Source organism: Micropterus dolomieu, linkage group LG17 (genome assembly GCF_021292245.1).
Source record: "Micropterus dolomieu isolate WLL.071019.BEF.003 ecotype Adirondacks linkage group LG17, ASM2129224v1, whole genome shotgun sequence".
NCBI lineage: Eukaryota > Metazoa > Chordata > Actinopteri > Centrarchiformes > Centrarchidae > Micropterus > Micropterus dolomieu.
Window position 1 is genome coordinate 38,578,673 of NC_060166.1, and position 18,894 is coordinate 38,597,566.

Here is an 18,894-nt window from a genome sequence, read left to right on the forward strand (position 1 = left end):
ATGATACAGAAGGTCCAAAGCTTGTTTCACTCCTGTTGTGGCTTGATTTGCTATTAGAGCAGCGCATCTTATTATGTCATGGATTCAAATGAAGTAGATTTGTTGAACATTTATTCAATCAACAACTTCAATAGAAAAAGCAACATCTGACAATCTCAGTCTCTTTTTAGGTAGCATGAGTGAAAATGAGTGATTCCCAACACAACATTTGTTGTTTTATGGTTTCACACTGATAAAGACAGTTACAGAACAATTAAATACAAAAAATAGTAGTCTATTTGGCTCCACGGGATGTTTTTGTTTCTGGGCAAGCATCATGTTTTTCCCAAATGATATGCAGACTTTTAAGGCATTCAATTATCTCAAACAGCTTGAACAATAGTTTATATAACAGCCTTAAATGGGAAAATAATCTCCCTGGGGAGAATCCCCCCCAGGTTTAGGCTAGGCCAACAACATCTGCCTCCACCCCTGTTTACTAGGATAGAATTTAGTTCTGACTTGTAGTTACCTTCTCAAAAATATTCTGTCATGAGATCTACATATATCATAAATGACATCACAAAATGCAACATTTGAGAAGTAAAGGAGGACTTATGGTGGGGTTATGCAATGTTTTATAGTTTCAATGAACAACCTCACCCACATATAATATATTACTCATGTGCATTGGCTCTCCCTCCTTCTACATCCATCTTTTTCCCCATCAAACTCTTGAGAGTAGATTGCATCGTTTCTTCACCTCTGCGTATGACTCATGCTTGTGCTAGAACTAAAAGCCAAAGGTAAACTATTCATCAACTGACATCAAAATTGGGGTCAAAACTTAGGCTGTAACTTTAGAAGTATCATTCAGGTGATATTTTAAAAGAGGTACAGGATTTAACCATTGCACAGACAACAATACAAGAACTAATGCATTAAAAATCCCCAAACCTTTCTCTCAATCGCAGTGTGCCATTTGAAAAAAGCTACCTTTTGGCTATAGCTGCAATGGTTTATTGTCCTTGTCATTTTGCCCTTAGAAACACATCCCGTCACTCAAAGTCACTTTTGTCAAAATATTGCCTCAACTGTACGCACAAACTAGAAGAATAAACTAATTATACTGTAGCTTAGATACTGGCATAAAAAAATAATCCTAACAAAATGAAATTCCTCTTTTTAAATCTATGTTTCTCTGTCAGTTCCAGGGAACCAGACCAACAGCGCTCCCCCACCAGCCTACCTATTTCCAGGTTCCCTTCAGGCAGCCGCCCATCTTCCAGACCCTCCTTGGAGACATCCAGCCTGGTGGAGAGACCTATTCTAGACCTATTCCCTGGCCTGGACACAGACCTCACCACATCCCCCTCAGCCTTCAGACCCAGCCTCCCAAACCGTTCCCCTTCCCCTGTTAGAGCTCTCCCTTCCTCATCCTCCTCCTCTGTCCAAGCATCTCCTTGCACCACGCCATTTAGGATTGTTCCAGCATCTTCTCCAACGCCTGTGTCCACTGAAGATACCTCTCTGAACACTGTCTGCAGGGCTCTCCCCTGTTTCTCTCCTACACCCTCTTCTGGGAAGGATTCCTCGATACAAGCTCCCACTGCCTGCTCTGCTGAACCCTCCTCTGCTTTCACTCCCTCTACGTCTTCTGGGAGATCTTCAGCCATAAGAGCAGGTCCTCCTCCCTCCCCTACGCCGTCTTCTTCTCACCGCTGTCCTCCATGCTCCTCACCCACCGCTTCTTCCTCTGCATTCGCCAGATCCTTAGCTGCCTCCTGTATTAGCCAGTCCATCAGTCAGAGTATGGCAAGAAAAAACACTGCCGTGCAACAAGCCCCACCCATAAATACAGTAAACCACAGCACCTCATCTCTTTTACGACAACGCTCACCTTCCCCTAAACTCCCTCCCAGTCAGCATGGCCCCAGCATGCCTGCATATGCTCTGCTGGGGTGCACTAAAGATGGGTACCAACATTCAAGGTGTCCGCCGTCCTCTCCCTGGGCCACTTGCCCTTCCCCTCCCATGCAGTCACCTTCTCCTTCTCTTTCTCAATGCTCTCCTTCCCTTTCTACGAAACTGGCCCATCATCAACATCCCTGCTCTTCTTCCCCTTCCCCTCGTCCCTCATTCCTTCACTCCAAAACTGACTCATCACAGAATCCAAACAACAACAACAACAACAACAACAACAACATTAGTTTAGCTGGTATAACCACAGTGATCAGCAATGTAAGTAACACCAGCACCTGTGGCATTAACCGTGCCGTCAGTAATGGGGGTTGGTCAGTAAATTCACAGAAAGTGCCACTAGCAAATGGTAGCACTAACGCCACAGCAATGCAAGATACCCATGATCCTCTATGGTTGGGGTCGCACAACCGTGTAGCTCGGCCTTTTCCTGCATCCGAGCCCAGCTCACGAGTTCAGTCTCCATCTCCCTCTCCAACCTTTGCCTCATTTTCTCGCCTCTGCTCCCCTCCTTCCCAACATGATTATTCCTCCCCCATGGCAAACAAACCCCCCCAACCCCGGAGCACACGGGTAGGAGGTGCAAGTTCCCATAACCCACTAGGCCTCACTTTGGAGCTATCTAGGTCCTCTTCAGCAAGTTCAGCATTTGGGCAGTCTTCCTCATGTCTCAGCCCTCGGATCCTCTCCCCACCTCCTATTGGTGTGTCAGTGAATGTTTGGACAAATAATGTTGCAGCACCTCAACCTAGAAACCATAGACATGGTTCTTCCTCTCCCTCTCCTTCCTTTTCTTCCTCATTAGGCGCACCAACACTGAAGAATACCTCTTTCCCTACTTCCTCGTCTTCTTTGGTCCCACAGATTAGTTCCAGAGCCGCTTCCCCTTCTGTACCCTGTTCTCCTGCATCCCAAACAAACTCTCAAACCCTTCGTAGGTCTTTCTCCTCCAGCCTGGCAGACAGACCCCCTAGCCCAGTCCGGAGCAACCCTAGTGGACTGCGCCGTTCTTGGGCAGACAGCAGCCGCAGGTCCCTTGGATTTATTGGAAGTGGCCGACAGTTGTTTGAACAGCAGGAGTCCTGTCCAACCAGTCCAAGGAGTGGATGGTCCTCATATGGCAGCTCACCGTCCTGCCTCAGCCCTCGAGCTGGGCTTCAATCCCCACTCTCACCTAGCAGGCTTACCCCAGGGAAGGGGACCCTTGGTGGGCAGCATTTCACCAGCGTGCCATGGCCAGATGTACGAGAGCTGTCAAACAAATATAATGGAACTGATAGCCTCGATCCAAGTGCTACATCAACCATTGCCTCCTCTCCTTCTCCTTCTCCTCTGTCCTCACTCTCTCACACCCTCCTCTCCTCTCCAGTTCCATCAGACAGCCAGACAGAATGGGGAGACCCAGAGCTAGAAGAGGGTAATTGTCGTAGCCAGCTTATCTGCGCCTATATTGCCCGGCCTTCCTGTGAACAAAATCTTGCCTCAGGCATGAATTCCCCCCCACTTTCCCCCTACCAGCAACACAACTACCAATCCCAAGTTAAACCACAGTCTCAGGACCAAATCGCCACCACAACACCTCTTGTACCCCCCGTCTCTTCACCCTTACCCTCAAGCTCATCGCCACTACCCTTTGCCCATTCATCTCCTACCAAACAGGGGAACCAGAAGACCAGTTATGCCACCACGGTAAACCTCCAGATTGCTGGAAGTGGCAGAATAACTTCCTTCAGCACCGCCCAAGTTAGCCTGACTCAAACCTTGCAGGGTGGAGCCGGAGCAGGAGGACCGGGACAAGGGCAGGTGACAAGGAGAGTAAGCATCAATGGACTTTCACACCTTGCTTCCCCACTTCCTCAGAACTGCAACAGGCTATGAAAGAAATAGGGAATACTTTCTTTCATAGCCTTATGAGACAATAAAAGAAAAGGTGACAGAAGGAAAAAAGGCATTAGAAAAGATGTGGGAAATTTACCGCCAAGACACAAAGTAAGCGTAAGAAGATGTTGTGTCACTGCTGGTTTCCAGTTAGTGGTCCAAACCTCCGGAACTTTTCCGTGGCTTGTTGTGAACCACAAACCCCTGTAACTCCATGAGTTTACCATGTTGAACATGATCTTTCTCAAATGGCAAACATGGGGTACTTCAACTTCGAGGGACATCATGAATGTTGTCAGCCCTATTCAACACTGATTTTAAGTCATTCCCCTCTGCGTGATCGGATTCATTTAGGGGTTAGATGTAATGCAGAGTACAAAATTAATCTTGGTGACTTTTAGAAAAGCTTTAAACCCGAGCTTTAAACAGGTGACCTTTCAAGAATGGAAATTCTACCTGCACATAGCTCAAATTTGTCAATATGGGCTAATGACTTTGAATGGTTGCTAATGGAATTGTTTTGAAGGTCCTAATGTTGTAAAAAGTTAACAAATATGTGGCCATCAACGGGAATGAATAACTTAGCTGTGATCTTACTAGATGAGCATGCAAAAGCACAGCTTCATGTGATGAATTTGCAGATGTCTGAAGTCTGATTATTACTCAGTTCACTTTCTGAATGGCTCTGGACTCTTTCTGTGGATGTGATGACTTATTGCAAAAACCATTCATTTGAGACACTTTTGACCATCCATAACTTTTAGCATTTAATGAGCTGGAGTACATCCGTTTTTGCTAATCTTGCAGTCACAGGCGTGTTGAAGGTCCAGTTTCCAACCAGTGCTGTATGCAATCACAGTTATTTTTGTTATTGTTTTGTTTATATTCTGTTGAACAAACATAAAAGTCTGGCTATCTGAGGCCAGGTTGGTGATGACTGTGGTTAATAATAATCTATCTTTTTAATCATTTTATTATTCTTTTTTATTTTATTGTTTATTTATGAATTTAGTTTTATTCTCTTTGGCACTTATTATCCTTAAAGTAATGTTGATATTTTGCACAGTGTCTTCAGCTCTTGGTTGCATGCATCAAGAGATTGTATGTGTTTGTGTGTGCCTGAAATGACGTGTCTAAGAAGTTCTCCTTTTAACTTCAGACCAAGCCAATACCTGTGTGTGTTTGTTTGTTCCCATATTGATATACTCAGTTGGTTCATTGCCTTTAAACTCTCTCCTGTTGCCAGTGTCCTTCAGAAACCTTGTATCTCAAGCTTCACTGGCTATTCCAAAGTTGTAGCAGAAAGTCAATGAGATGGAAAATGCTGCACGAGATGTATTGGCTGAAAGGTTTTACTTAGTTTGGCAACATGCATGGCATACCAGTTTTTTCATATGTTAAGAGTTGATGATTACCCTAATGCGCAAGGCTCAGTGTTCAGTTTTTATTGTTTGTCATTAAAAACAAAACAAAAAAAGCAGATCAGTTTGAATTTTCACCCAGATTCAAAACTGTGTTTCCCATTAAAGGAAACACTGTTCACGCTGTTTACAGTTCCTCTTGTAATAACTCCGGCTCAGAAAATGCTTCCAGTGACGAAGTGAAAGTAAAGAGACAAATGGAGAGGAAACACCAATGAGCTACTGATTATGCGCCATATTCTGTCAAAGTATTTTGTACAAGGATTGATGTATAGCACCCCCCCCCCCCATTACATATGGGCACTAGCCAACAAAAATGTTGTGTAATCAACTTACATTTTTTATTTGTTTATGATTTATGGCATTATAACTGTGTTATACTGCACAAAAGACATTTTATTAGTACTTCTCCCTTTTCCATGTAGGTGCAGGATTTATGTATTGCATGGAGAAATGAGCCCACAGTGAGCAAAAAATGCCCAGAAACTGCTTGGAGTTTGGAGGGTTAAGAGATGTCTACAGGGCGCTAGTGACAAACTGGAGAGAACATAATGTTTTTGGGATCTGGTGAAAAGGGCAAATATAAACTAAGGCTGCGTTCGAAAAGTCTTTTTTGCTCAGGAAGGTTCCTAACAGAGTGAAGTGACCCGAAAGTATTTCAGTGGCAGCCATGATAAGAGCTTTTGGAATTCTCTGTAAGCTGAGGAAAGGAGCCTCGATGCTTCCTGTAATTTCTCCTTTAGCATAGGGCACACCGGACCATCCTTTACGAAAGGAAAGGAGAGAATGCCGTCCCACAATTCCTTGCGGCGGCAACATTTAAAGCGACGCACGTTCTCAAACTCAAATGATAAAATCCATTGACCACATTTAGCAAAATCCTGCAATACAAACACACATTATGGTAGGCTACCTGAATAAGAGTCACAATTAGCCTATTTCTTTCTTTTGGTTTGTTTTCTTTTGGCTTTGCTGTTTCACCGTTTTATTGTTGAAATAACAAAGTGTTTTCTACAATAAATTTAAAAAAATAAATCACTGACCATGATGGATAAAGGATGTTGATCACCATGTAAGTTACCAGTGGTTATTATAAAATGCCTATCTTAAACACATATCACAGAATTTCCCCTCGGGGATCAATAAAGTATTTCTGATTCCGATTCTGATTCTGAAACTGTCAACAGTAACCGAGACCCATAAAAGCTGTTACTGGTCTTGTACCGTGATCAAAGTGAGGATCATTTTGCAGAGTGTAGCCTCACGTTATGTATTGCAGCCTTCAGCAAATTCATTCATTTTACTTCAGTCACAGATGCTGACACCCTCGCCTTAATAAAGGCAATGATCAGGCTGGATGACCTCTACAGTAGGTGTTTCCCACACATTGATTTATTTGTGCCGGCCTGCCACATTATCAACGCTCTTTTTTTGTTAGGCTACTATTTAAAGTGGTTAAAATCGTATTTGATCACAGAGCTCCGTGCAGCCCACAGCCTATACTCACTCAGCACCTCCTCTCTCTCTCTCTGTCTCTCTCGCCACAGTTATGCCGTCATTCTGTGGTTAGGAAAGGAGATTTTTTTGACTTTTCGGATGCAGCCCAGATCTTCACCCAGTAACCTTCAGAGTCAGTAAGATGTAAAGTACGGAAAATAAAGTTATGTGGTTCAAAATCAAAACAAAGTGACTCGTGTTTTTATTTTCCATTAACGCTATTACTCTACTGTGCTAAACTGTACATTTACTCACAGTGTCCAACAAGCTGCAGCTAACAGAGCAGTGACAATAAGAAAGTTTGATGAAATCATTTGTTTCATTTATTGTTTTCTGCAAGCTGCATTAGTGGATTTAGTGTGTGCGTGTCTTCTTGATCTGTGTGGTTTGTTTTATCTTGTTCGACTCCACACGTTGCCCACCAGGTTATCCACAGGCCACAAGCAAGAAATGTAACACGTGTGTCACATTTTTGAGTTAGTTATTAACCAGTTACACAGTCACAAAATCACTTTGCAGGAGGTTTGATAGTGCCTTTCTGTCTCTGTCTGTCACGCAGGTGTGAATGCGAGACAGGGGTTAAACACGAAGGCAATCTGAAGAGGTAAACTTATCCAAAAAGGGTTGGCCAAAGAAATTACAACAAAACGTCAGACAGGTAGGTAACAGGGGCTTGAAAGTTATGCACACAATAACATTGACAATCAGGTAAGGGGAAAGTAAAAAAATGAGCTGGTTAAATACTGCAGGGCTGACGAGGGAAAGTGGATACAGGTGAGCAGGTTTCTGCAGAGCAGAAGGGAGTGGCTGGAGTCGGTGAGATGACCAGAATAGATGGAGAAGTTAGAGGGCATTTGCTGGACAGGTGGATAACGACAGTGAAGGGGACTGGGGAAGTGGGAACGTGGCTGGAAGGAGGCAAAGAGAGACCGGATGTGACACTAGCACATATAAGAGAAGGTTAATCACACCTGGCTGACAACCTGCAGGGTTTGTGAGCATGTTTGTTGCATATGAGCATACAGTATAAAGGCATGTCTGAGCTTCAGAAATCCGATGTGGCTGTTTTTGAAGAGCTGCAGCAGAGGTAAACATTTGATCATTGTGATATGTGCGACTCTGTTTCGGTTTGCTCTCATCATGTTGACTTTGAACCTAGTTTTCATGCTTTTATTTTTTCTACTGACCTCCATGCAGTTCATTCTGCGGCTCTAAGGTAAGAGCTTAACTTATCTTTATTACTTAGGCTTCAGATTTAAATTAGCAGGCATGTCACTGGATAAGGGTGCTTTGTAAATGAGCATGAAAGGGGACAGAATAAAGTGCAACTGTGAAGGGAAAATATGTGTGAAAAAACCCCAAAACATGTTCAAGAGGGCATGATAGCAAGTAGCAGTGGTGTAACAACAAGACAAAGTCTGCAGCCGTGACAGCAGCTCTGTGAGGCTGTACTCTATCACAGCACTGCTTTGAGCTAAATGCTAACATCAGTATGGTAATGCTCACAATGACAATGCTAACATGCTGATGTTTAGCATGCTAACATTAATTAATTAGCAGTAAAAACAAGGTACACCTGAGGCTGATGAGAATGTCATTTAGTTCTGCAGGTCATAAAGTGCTGGACACATTAAAATGTTGACCTGATGAACCAAAGGTACAGTTCTGAGGGGAACATGAAGGTCTGAACCACATTTCATTTTTAGTCCATTTCACAAAATGAGCCACCATGCGAGGTGGTGTCACATTTTGATTTATGTGCTCTGATGCAGTTATGCCTGCACCAACATGCGTTTCTCCTGATCCAAATCAGATACCAGATACAAATCAAATGGTAAACGAATAGTTTGACAGTTCGCTTCATTGCTTTCTTGATACTGAGTTTTGAGGATCTTGAAGATTGATACTATTCTCATGTCTGTGCGGCAGCTGATTGATGAACTGCACTAAGTAATACATTATACACATGTGTTTGCGCCTTACAAAACAAAACCCCCCACCATACTATGGTTAAGGTGCAAAAACTTCCTGGAGTCTTCACTGGTTGCCTGGCAATATCACAATAACACTCAAAGAAATCACTGTACCCGGGCAAGAGGCTCGTACAGAGCTCCTGTAAAACACATTACATTTCCAGCGCGCTACTTCGTAAAGTCTCTAAGAATATGTTTTTTCAACAGGCAGGCCCAAGAGCAGATACAGAGCACAGGAGAAAAGTTAACACTTTATGATGGAATCTGCAGAGTTGCTGAAGACAGGTCAAGCTCGGCGTGAGCAGGGAAGTCCGCTTCAGGTACATTCAGAATGTGAAGTCGCTGGCAAACACACAGCAGTCTTGAGGCAAAAAAGGAAATGTTACTCTGGAAAGTAGTGTTTGTGGAAACAAGACTGACAAGAAGACAAGAGATGGCCTGAGGTACTCTACTACAAAGGGTTAGAATAACATGGCGACGAGTCACAGTGTGTCTGGAGTATCTGAGCTGCGGTAGATGATTGAAGACCGGTGCCCAGATTGCCGTCACGCCCGAACACACAAACACGCACAGACAGAAAGGGGTGGGGAAACATGTGAGAAACAAGAAATAAACCAAGCACCTTTGTTCTGGGGTGGCACGGTGATGCGGTGGTTAGCACTGTTGCCTCACTGCAAGAAGGTCGTGGGTTCAAACCCCTGTTGCCCCGGCCTTTCTGTGTGGTGTTTGCATGTTCTCTCCGGGTGCGCCGGCTTCCTCCCACCATCCAAAGACACACGGCTTAAATTGTCGTTAGGTGTGAGCGGCGCTGCAATGGACTGGTGACCTGTCCAGGATGTACCCCGTCTTTCGCCCAATGTCAGCCCCCCGTCACCCTGTACGCAGGGTAAGCGGTTGACAATGGATGGATTCCAAGTGTATAGAATTCTGTAGGGATCCATTTCCAGCGACTACTGAATTGTTCCCAGCAATAATTTTGATCCAAAAATGAAAATATAACCACAGTTTCCTGACACATTATGTCCCGTCCTACCCTCTTTCAGATCCACAGCAACTTCATCTAAAAAGCAACTAGCAACAGATCAGCTCATCAGGGGGAAAGTGACAAATGTCTAATATATTGTAGGCTAATTTATTGCGCTGCATGCGCACGTTGCGAGTGGAGAGCTGACTGAGCAGCATGCAGCACAATAAATTAGCCTACAATTAAAAATACAGGAATTAGAGCGAGTTATTGTGGTTATGGGGACGTTGATTTTCGACGCGAACAAGGTCGGGTGGTAGATAACCAGCTGACTCTGTGGTAATGATTGTTTTCTTAGTCAAGGAAGTTTTTTTTGGACTTCTTTGTAACCCACAGAAGACAATCCACAAATGTGTTCTATGATCCACAAATATGTATTTTTACATTTGTGTTTTGTAAAATCATATCCCAAAACCCCCAAATGTGTACATGTGAAATGGGTATTGCAGATGAGTAATGTTACTTATGTGACTTCCCCTTTAAGCATTTGTGGAATTTTTTCCAATGTGTACCGCGGGAATGTAGAAAAATCCACAACTGACTGGAGAACCTAACATGTTTTTTGAAACCGGAGTAAGCAGGAGAATATGCAGTGTAGAGCCAGTGTAATGAAGCTAAAACAGGAGTAATGTGGTCGTATTTCTTTGTTCTGGTTAAAAGCCTGGCAGCTGAGTTCTGGAGTCTGGAGTTTACTTTATGAAATTTCTTTTGTAATTTATTTGTAGTGTTGGCAATATTCACACCAATAAAGCTGAATTGAATTGAAAATTATATTGTGAAGAGGATAAGAAGTGATTATTTTAAATATAACAAAATGTTTACTTTCTAGCTGCAAATGAAAAGTCAATAATTTTTCCAGTTTACTCATATCTATTTTATATAGATATGAGTAATAGCTGAGGACTCTGGCCCCCGTTCTAGTTTTGGAGACTTCAGAATCCACAAGAAACCCTGCATTGTGGGAGTGCAGTGTTCCAGTGGGGTGATGGGTACTGTCATGTAACATTTACATTAACTAACAGAAAATGACACAACGTCTGGGTGATTTAAGTAGCTTTCACTCCCCGCAGGGCTTTGCTGAGGAAATTACTCGTTCAAAAAATGAGGAAGGAGAAGTTGGAGAGTTGGAGGGCGAGATAAAGAAGTCAAAGAAATGAAGAGGAATGAGCTGCAGAGGAGACTGTGCTCGGAAAGAGGTGGGAACTGAAACAGAGTCTAACTGAGATCTAGCAGAGGAGGAGGAATGGGAGGAGTCAGAAAGTGAAAAGAGGAGGGCAAGAAAGAGGAAAGTGACACAAGGGAGACGGAGAGGACAACGAGAGCAGGGCAGAGGAAAGCTCTGTGGTGAAGTCCTGGTGGAGGGAAACTCTCTCTCCTTTTTCTGGGATTTACTACTCGGCTCTACATGAGACAAGTTTAAAGTTAAACAACAGGTGACCTGAGGAGACACATTTACTGAAACACACCAAGATAAGCTGTTTGTTTCTCTACGGGAATTTGGTTTTGAGGGTTTTTTAGATTTCAACCATTTTTAAATTTTTTTAAACTTCATGGTTGTAGTTGTTTTTTTGTGTGAGTTTCTTGCATTTTTTTGTAATCTGCTCCTGCAGTCGACTGGAGGAGTGTAAGATGTAATTGTGATCATGTGGGAAGTTTTGACCACTTTTGGAGCTACTTTCAAGTATTTAGGCGTGTCGTTCAATGAACTCATCCTTACCAAAAATGTGCTTTTGTTATCACAACTTTAAAGCTTCCTGAGAAATGTTGACTGATCTGTTCTGTTACCCAGCTGCTTCACAACGTCTCTCAGCCTTCTGGAGGCTAGCGCCTTGCTTGGAGCACCTCAACATCTGCAGGAGACTGAACCATTTGCTGTAGACCAGATTTTCTCAGCTGGTCTGGGATCCAAACTGGCCTCTTGTAGGATTACAGGAACATTTGCTTGTTGCTCAGTGGAGCGTCTAATGTGGACAAAATCTCCCATCTGTGACCGATTTGAACTTAAAGGCTGAATCTTGAACACCGAGGCTGTTTATCTCCTCGAGGATGTAGTAGTGCGAGACGGCGGAGGATAATGTGATGCAGATGATGCAGGTTATCATGCCCATGCCATGCTGAGAGGGAGGCCAGCTTTCGCGAGTGTGTATCTGTGTTTGGTCTGTCTGCTCTCCCTGCTGCCGCCGCAACTGGCTGCCAAACCCTGCACTCGAGACATCCTCAGACAGGTCAAAGTCCTCGTCAAACTAGCCCCCAGCTTGGTAAGAGTTCCTTCTTCTCTCTTTTTATTATCTCAAAACACACTTAACTGAGAATACATCTTATCCTGCTCAGATGGTTTTAAACACGATTTAACATTTTAATTAACTGTTAACCCAAGAGGTGCACAAACCTCTCAGCACTGTTTGCAAGTGATTTATTGATTGTTTTTAATCATTTCTCAAGTTTCTGATTCAACTCTGAAATCATTAAAAGTGATCATTAAATACATTATTATGGGGAAGCAACATTTATTTTCACTACATCTTTATTGGAGATGACTTACATAATATAGTTTTAATGTTGCAACACAAATGCCAATGCTTCCAGGCTGTGGAAGCTCATTCTCGTCTTGTTAGAATGAAGCAGAGGTGTTCGGCTGTGAAATACCTGAGGACGGATGTGCTGCTGAAGTTGTACTGGCAGCAGTTTCCCAGAGCCTTAAGTTCTAAGTAATATTATCATAACCTGCAATGATTTTGTGATTTTTGTTCATGTTAAAAAGCAACACAAATGGAAGCAAATCTAGCAAAGAAATTATGATAAAATTGGTTATTGTGGTTTCCGTAATTATTGTTATTATTTTTTTATTAGGGACCGATGAAGCTAACATAGATAAACTGAAAACAGCAATCCGATGTGTGTAAATTACACAAGATAAGAGGAGGTAAAATGAGTAAATCAAAACATTTAACAGTAACTACAGTAGACTTGGCCTCTCCTTTAAAACTGGTGACGCAGTTTTCAAGTTTTCAGGTAGCAAGTTCCAAGACTTTCACAGAAAAGGCCGTCTGAGTAAAAGAAGTTTTGCAAGATGAAGCTTTACAATCGCCGCTCGAAGCTGCTCTGGTGGATCTGCTGCTACTTACAGAGAGGTTGAGGAGCACGTCCATTTAAACATTTCAACTTTAAACATTTCAACAGGTAGTTAAAGTCACTCCAGAGATTTAATTACAGACTGACAGGTAGTTAATCCATAAGACAGATGAGAAAGTATCACTGAATTTAGAAACATCAAGGCGCAATCAGATGTCAAGCATTGTCTTATCATCTTAAAACAGGTAAGGTTAGCCTTAGTCGTTTTGCAAATCTTTTTAGTGTGACTATTAAAATTTAGCTGGGATACCTCACTACTTGTTCAATAAGCTCACCTTTAATTTTAACATTCAGGGATTCTGTTTCAGATAGCTTTTTAATAGAAAAACAGATTTTCTTGTTGTTTAGTGTCAAACAGGAGGCGTAAAGCCAAGCTGACACTTTTTGGTTCGCTGATCTACAACATCATCACAGGTTTTGCCAGATACATGGACGACTGTATCGTCAGCGCACATCTAATGGTAGCGTAACAAAAAGTACACCCCTGTGTTAAAGCACTACTTTAAAGTCCCTTTACAGATATACCCTCTGATCCCAGAGCACTGTAGTAAAAATGCAACAGTTACTGTCTTGTCTTTAACTGATGTCTTCAAAGCACAATGTAAAATACCAATCTAGATAAAATAGTATTAACTTTTATTATACCCAACATGAGCAGGCATGTGGTGGAAAGGATGGAGAGAAGGCAGCTGGGTGTGCTGAGCTGATTTAACAACTCTCTGTAGTGTCTTTTTGTCAGCCTCAGTGCAGCTTGTCAACCACACCAGGATGCCAAGAGAGAGGTACTTTAAACAGAAGCTGCAGCCCTAACTATAAGCTTTATCAAAGAGGAAAGTCTTCAGCCTACTCTTAAATGTGGAGATGGTGTCTGCCTCCTGAACCCAAACTGGAACCTGGTTCCACAGGAGAGGAGCTTTGAGCTTTGGACCCTGTAGGAACTAAAGTAACCAGTGCTCTGGTGGCGTAATAATGGACGATGAGCTCTAAGCTGGTTCCTGACCATTAAGGGCTTTGTAGGTGAGCACTGGGATTTAAACAGTCGCCGCACCGCTTGCTGCTGCTCATTAAGCTTATTGCAGTGAGCGTGGGGTTATGACTAAAGGGGCACTCAAGTCAGATTTTCTCTCGTCTGTAGGATGGTGGCTGGACAGAAGGGGAAAAAACCCTGCCATAATAAAAGTGAGTGAGACAAACTTAGGATATTGAACAGTGAGTGATGTGTGAAAAATACACCCTTGGTTGATGGGTAGGGTAATTTATTTCTTACCCTTTGTTATTTGTACCCTATTTTTTTACAGAGCCTCAAAGTCCCTATTTTGTGAACAAGTCTTTCTTTCATCTTGTCAGTATTATCTTGTAGAAACAAGATGTCATTTAATATCTTGTGTGTATAGGATGGAAGAAAAATCAGAGGCCTCTGTGCCTTTTCATACTGTAGTTTTAGCCATCATTCCTGTTTCTAGTGAGACATTCACTAGTGTGGGTCAAGATCCCAAAACACTACATTTCCCATATTGCAACTCGGTTGCATCTTTCATTAGACTCCCAACCTGGTAAACAGCCACTCGTTTCAAACCAATTATTTCAAACATGAGGACGCAGCAGCGCAACAAGTCCACAAAGTGAAGGAGGCACTAATCAATGTTTTCAGGTTGAAGTGAGCAATCAGCTTTTGTTTCCTAGTTTTGAAATAGCTGGTTGTCACTTTTGGCAGACTTCCTCTTCCACCTGTTACTGTATATCCAGCTGTTTCATCATTAGAGTGAAGTCTGGTCAGAGACTCCCTCACAGCCAAATCGAGCTCCCTAATCCGCGTAGGGTTTAAAGTTTAAATAGGATCTGATGTTACCGCTGCACTCGCTGCTTTAATACGTGGATCAAATAAACAACAGTTGTGTTAAAATTCAGCATTGATGTTGAGGAAAAGTTGAAAGCATTTGTCATTCATATTGTGTTTGTTCATGAACCAAATAATTTTGGTTAGATTTCAAATATTAAACTATGACTTTAGATATTTACGAAAAATAAATATTATATTCTTCTATGGAAAGATTGATATTCACTATAAAAGAAAAGCCTATTTGAACCTCTTTATCTCATTTAATAAAACGTTAGGCCTACATTCACAAATACAACATTAGAAAAGAAATGAAACATTATATTGAAGCATTATATAGTCTGAAGAATTTAAAACAGTTAGAATGTATAAAGACTTAACGATTGTTCTTTGTTGCTTGTTTTGTGATCGTTGTGTCATGTTCTATTATCCAGTCGTTTAATCAGAATCACAATCAGCTTTCTTTGAAATTTGGAATTTGACTCTGGATTGTACAATGCTCACGATGTGCTTAGGCCCCTCTTAGACAGTAATACAAAAATACAATAATACAGTAATAAGATAAACGCGGGCTACAGAGTAGGTTAGTTTAATGTAGGCTATTTAGTTTTGGATGAAGATTTTCGCAGTACAGCCTAACTGTGGGCTGTGTTGTGTTGTGGAGGGTTTAACAACCCACTCCCACTGCGCCCTCGCTGGTTTGGGATGGCGCTCAATATGGCGGACCCTCCGCATGACAGGAAGAAGAAGGAAGAAGGTATTGAGTAGCCAGCAGTTTCAGAAAGTCCCCTAGTGTCACACTATTATCAGATCACACTGAAGTGTGTGATAAAGTATTTAAGCACAGAAGTAATACAAGTCAAACTTGTAATACCTGTTAAGTGCTAAATATTTAGCTGTGCACGTGTAGAGCTACTAACTTTCTCTTTCTCTTCAGAAGTCGGTGGACTGCAGACTGTACACGCCCACCATCGATGACTACCAGGTATGAGCTTCTTTAGAGCTCTGACAGAGGGGGTGGCAAATGAAAAGGAAAAGCAACATGAAGTGTTTCAGTAAAGATACAAGAACAGCTTCAGACCTCCTTGCCAAGTGTCCATGGGAGGGATGATATACTCTCCACAAAAACAGTGGCTCAGGGTTAAGATAACATGTGGATTAGATCTGGCTTAGCTCTGGAGTGGGTCCCTGGACACGGAGGCCCGCCACTAATTAGGATAGGTTAAAGAGCGAATTATAAATGTGACAATTAGTTGTTTTGATTTATTCAATCAGGTCAGGAGATGGTGGTGGAGAGTGTGATTGTCTTTAGCTGCTCTAAAGGTGTGAGACTGGGTTGAGATCTGGCGACTGTAAAAGCATTTTATTCAAATCATGTTCAGCGAGCCCTGCTGCACGAAGCATCTGCATTTGATGGTTCTCTTCTATTTCATTCAGCTTTTTCCTTTCATTTGTCAACCATCTGTATGTTATTACTCACTCTAATGAAATGTCCTGTTTGTCTTATCACACACGAAGACAAAGGTCCTCAGCTGCTTAATCACTGCAGTAAAACACTGTGTGTGTGTGTTCTGACAGAAAAGGAACGAGCACAGGCTGCATAAATGTTTAGCTTATGAAGTTACTTATGTCACAACATTTCACTAATGTACTCTGGTCAAGGTCTGGGTTCATCTGTAGTCCAAAACTAGAATATATAAATATGTTGGCACTGTATATGCAGTTTTCTGTAGCTGGTTAAACTTTATAAGACTGAAATAGCCAATGCAGGAGATCAAGACTTTTGTAATAATACCACTTTGTGCAGTAGTTTTCTACTAGCTCTTTTTTAGTCTGACAAACAAAATAAACTCACAAAATGTCAAGAAAGGGAACATTCTTATCCCTGTTTTCCTCATCAAACAGAAAAATGCAACCGTACATGTCAGAATTCAAGTTTTTCTCTTTACAGAAACAAAATAAGTCTCACCAAAACTGTCTTGGTCAGTTTTCCCCTTGTCCAGCGATCACCAGCTCTGGTTTGGTGGGAATAAACCCTTAATTCACAAGGTAGATGTGAAAATATTCTCCACACGCTGTCCCTCTTTAATCAAGTGGCTTCAGTTATTCTTATCCTCTTATTCTAAACCTCTTTACTTCTTTTCTGTGTTCAGTGTTTCAAGTCAGATTCACACAACTGTGTGTTCATGAGGTTTGATCATTGGCATAATAAATCTAGCTGCCGGTTTTGTAGAGTAAGTCTTCGTATTAGAGGACCCAAAACAATTCTAAAATATTAATACAGCTGCCGGCGACGTGTCCTCAGAGCAGCGCCGTACTGTGACAGGCAAAGAGACAAAGGTTTGAGATGGGTAGGTGCTAAAAAAGTAAAGCAGCCCATAACTAATGTGAGATGTATCATGCAGCAGGTGATGTTACACTCAGGTGTTATAATGGAGGATGTTCACCTGGACAAAATGTGCCAATAAGAATCACAAAACCCTCAGTAAAGCGGTGATGATGATATGGAGAATGGAAAATCAGTTAGGTTGTAGTTTATTTTCGCTCATATTGGAATCATCTATAAATTAAGTCAAATGAGAAAGGCAGAATATCTGTACACGTTTGGACCACTTGTGTATATAACTGTTTGCCCCGCAGACAAAATTATGAGAAAACCCAAGGCGTCCTCAAACCTTAACGTCAAAATGACTCGATAATAATAAAATATTTATGACTGTAGGAAGGTACCAGTCCAGTGACAGGCCTACCTGACCTGAAGTACGTTACATAAGTCCTTTAATGACGTTAAATACTATGTTATCATTGCGAAACGGTCGCAGTTTGAGGTTTAGGTCTATGTGGTTTGGTTAAAGAAAAGAGAGTGGTTTGGGTTCAAATGACTACATTATGTAAGTCTCCTAAAGTTATTTAACTTTAAATAACTCAATGGTTTCTTGGTTCCACACGGGACTCGAACCTCTGTCTGCTGGATTAAAGTCCTGGATTTGTTTGACACATCCATCCACCACATCACCTCATTAGAAGGACTTTGTCGCTGTACTAACCTGAATTTGCTCCCATCGTATGGCCACAAAAACCAAATATATGGGTCCTAATAAGCTGCTGCACGGTCGGCCTGTATGGCTGTTTTTCTGTAGAAACTGAGGAACGCCATCCATTAGACACCTAAAATTTAATCTGTACGTGTTGCATGAGGCTCCTTGTCTGTGTAATGAGATTATGGCTGGTGTGTTCCTCTCTCTCTCTCTCTCTCTCACTCTCTCTCTCTCGCTCGCAGAATTGCCCCAGCTCAACCCTGAAGTGTTTTGCTGACGAAATTAAAGTCCTCATTGAAGAGTGGAGGACTGTTAGAATACTTCCTCGTTTCACTTTAAACATCAGCCTTACAACACTAGCGTCAAAGTTCAACCAGGTAAGGATTTATCAATGTTGGTCTAAGGTGAACGCTTACATCATTATAAAGAGCACTTTAGGATCACAATAATGCAAACTGCTAATTTAAAGTGGTAGGAGAGATATTTTCTTACTTCTTATATTAACAAATATGTCAATTACAGAGTTTCTCTACATTTTAATTAATTATGTTTGGGCTTTTAAAATGATATCCAACCATCCTGTTGTGATTTGTGGCCCAGAAGTGTCAATATCTCAGCAATAACATGGTGACCTGAACATTTAACCAAAAATAATATTATATTTAGCTGTAGTTTATGATATCCCTATCTGATATACAGAATCTCACCAAAGTGAGTCCACCCCTCACATTTTTGTAATCTTTTCATGTGACAACACTGAAGAAATGACCCTTTGCTCCAGTGTAAAGTAGTGAGCGTGCAGCTTGTAGAACAGTGTAAAGTAGCGAGCGTGCAGCTTGTTGAACAGTGTAAAGTAGCGAGCGTGCAGCTTGTTGAACAGTGTAAAGTAGCGAGCGTGCAGCTTGTAGAACAGTGTAAAGTAGTGAGCGTGCAGCTTGTAGAACAGTGTAAAGTAGCGAGCGTGCAGCTTGTTGAACAGTGTAAAGTAGCAAGCGTGCAGCTTGTAGAACAGTGTAAAGTAGCGAGCGTGCAGCTTGTAGAACAGTGTGTGTAAAGTAGCGAGCGTGCAGCTTGTAGAACAGTGTAAAGTAGCGAGCGTGCAGCTTGTAGAACAGTGTGTGTAAAGTAGCGAGCG

General features: G+C 42.0%; 2 protein-coding genes across 13 annotated transcripts in view; both read left to right on the plus strand.

Moving 5' to 3' along the window:
• plekhg2 (pleckstrin homology domain containing, family G (with RhoGef domain) member 2) overlaps positions 1-6,255 on the plus strand; it is a 111,612-nt gene extending 105,357 nt beyond the window's left edge. For all 3 annotated transcript variants that reach the window (XM_046073374.1, XM_046073376.1, XM_046073377.1), the window contains exon 21: positions 1,188-6,255. In XM_046073374.1, coding sequence (XP_045929330.1) covers positions 1,188-3,837 — 2,650 coding nt within the window. In that variant the 3' untranslated portion in view covers positions 3,838-6,255. The remainder of the gene's footprint in view (positions 1-1,187) is intronic.
• Positions 6,256-7,619: 1,364 nt separating this feature from the next.
• il15l (interleukin 15, like) overlaps positions 7,620-18,894 on the plus strand; it is a 16,448-nt gene continuing 5,173 nt past the window's right edge. Inside the window, exons 1-7 of one of the 10 annotated variants that reach the window (XM_046074924.1) lie at positions 7,620-7,842; positions 7,953-7,971; positions 8,936-9,048; positions 10,823-10,948; positions 11,542-12,010; positions 15,659-15,706; positions 18,002-18,136. In XM_046074924.1, the coding sequence (XP_045930880.1) occupies positions 11,864-12,010; positions 15,659-15,706; positions 18,002-18,136 (330 nt within the window). In that variant the 5' untranslated portion in view covers positions 7,620-7,842; positions 7,953-7,971; positions 8,936-9,048; positions 10,823-10,948; positions 11,542-11,863. Of the gene's footprint in view, positions 7,843-7,952; positions 7,972-8,935; positions 9,049-10,822; positions 10,949-11,049; positions 11,186-11,541; positions 12,011-15,658; positions 15,707-18,001; positions 18,137-18,894 lie in introns of those variants that run through there. The other 9 variants (XM_046074927.1, XM_046074926.1, XM_046074928.1 and 6 more) reach the window with 9 other exon arrangements.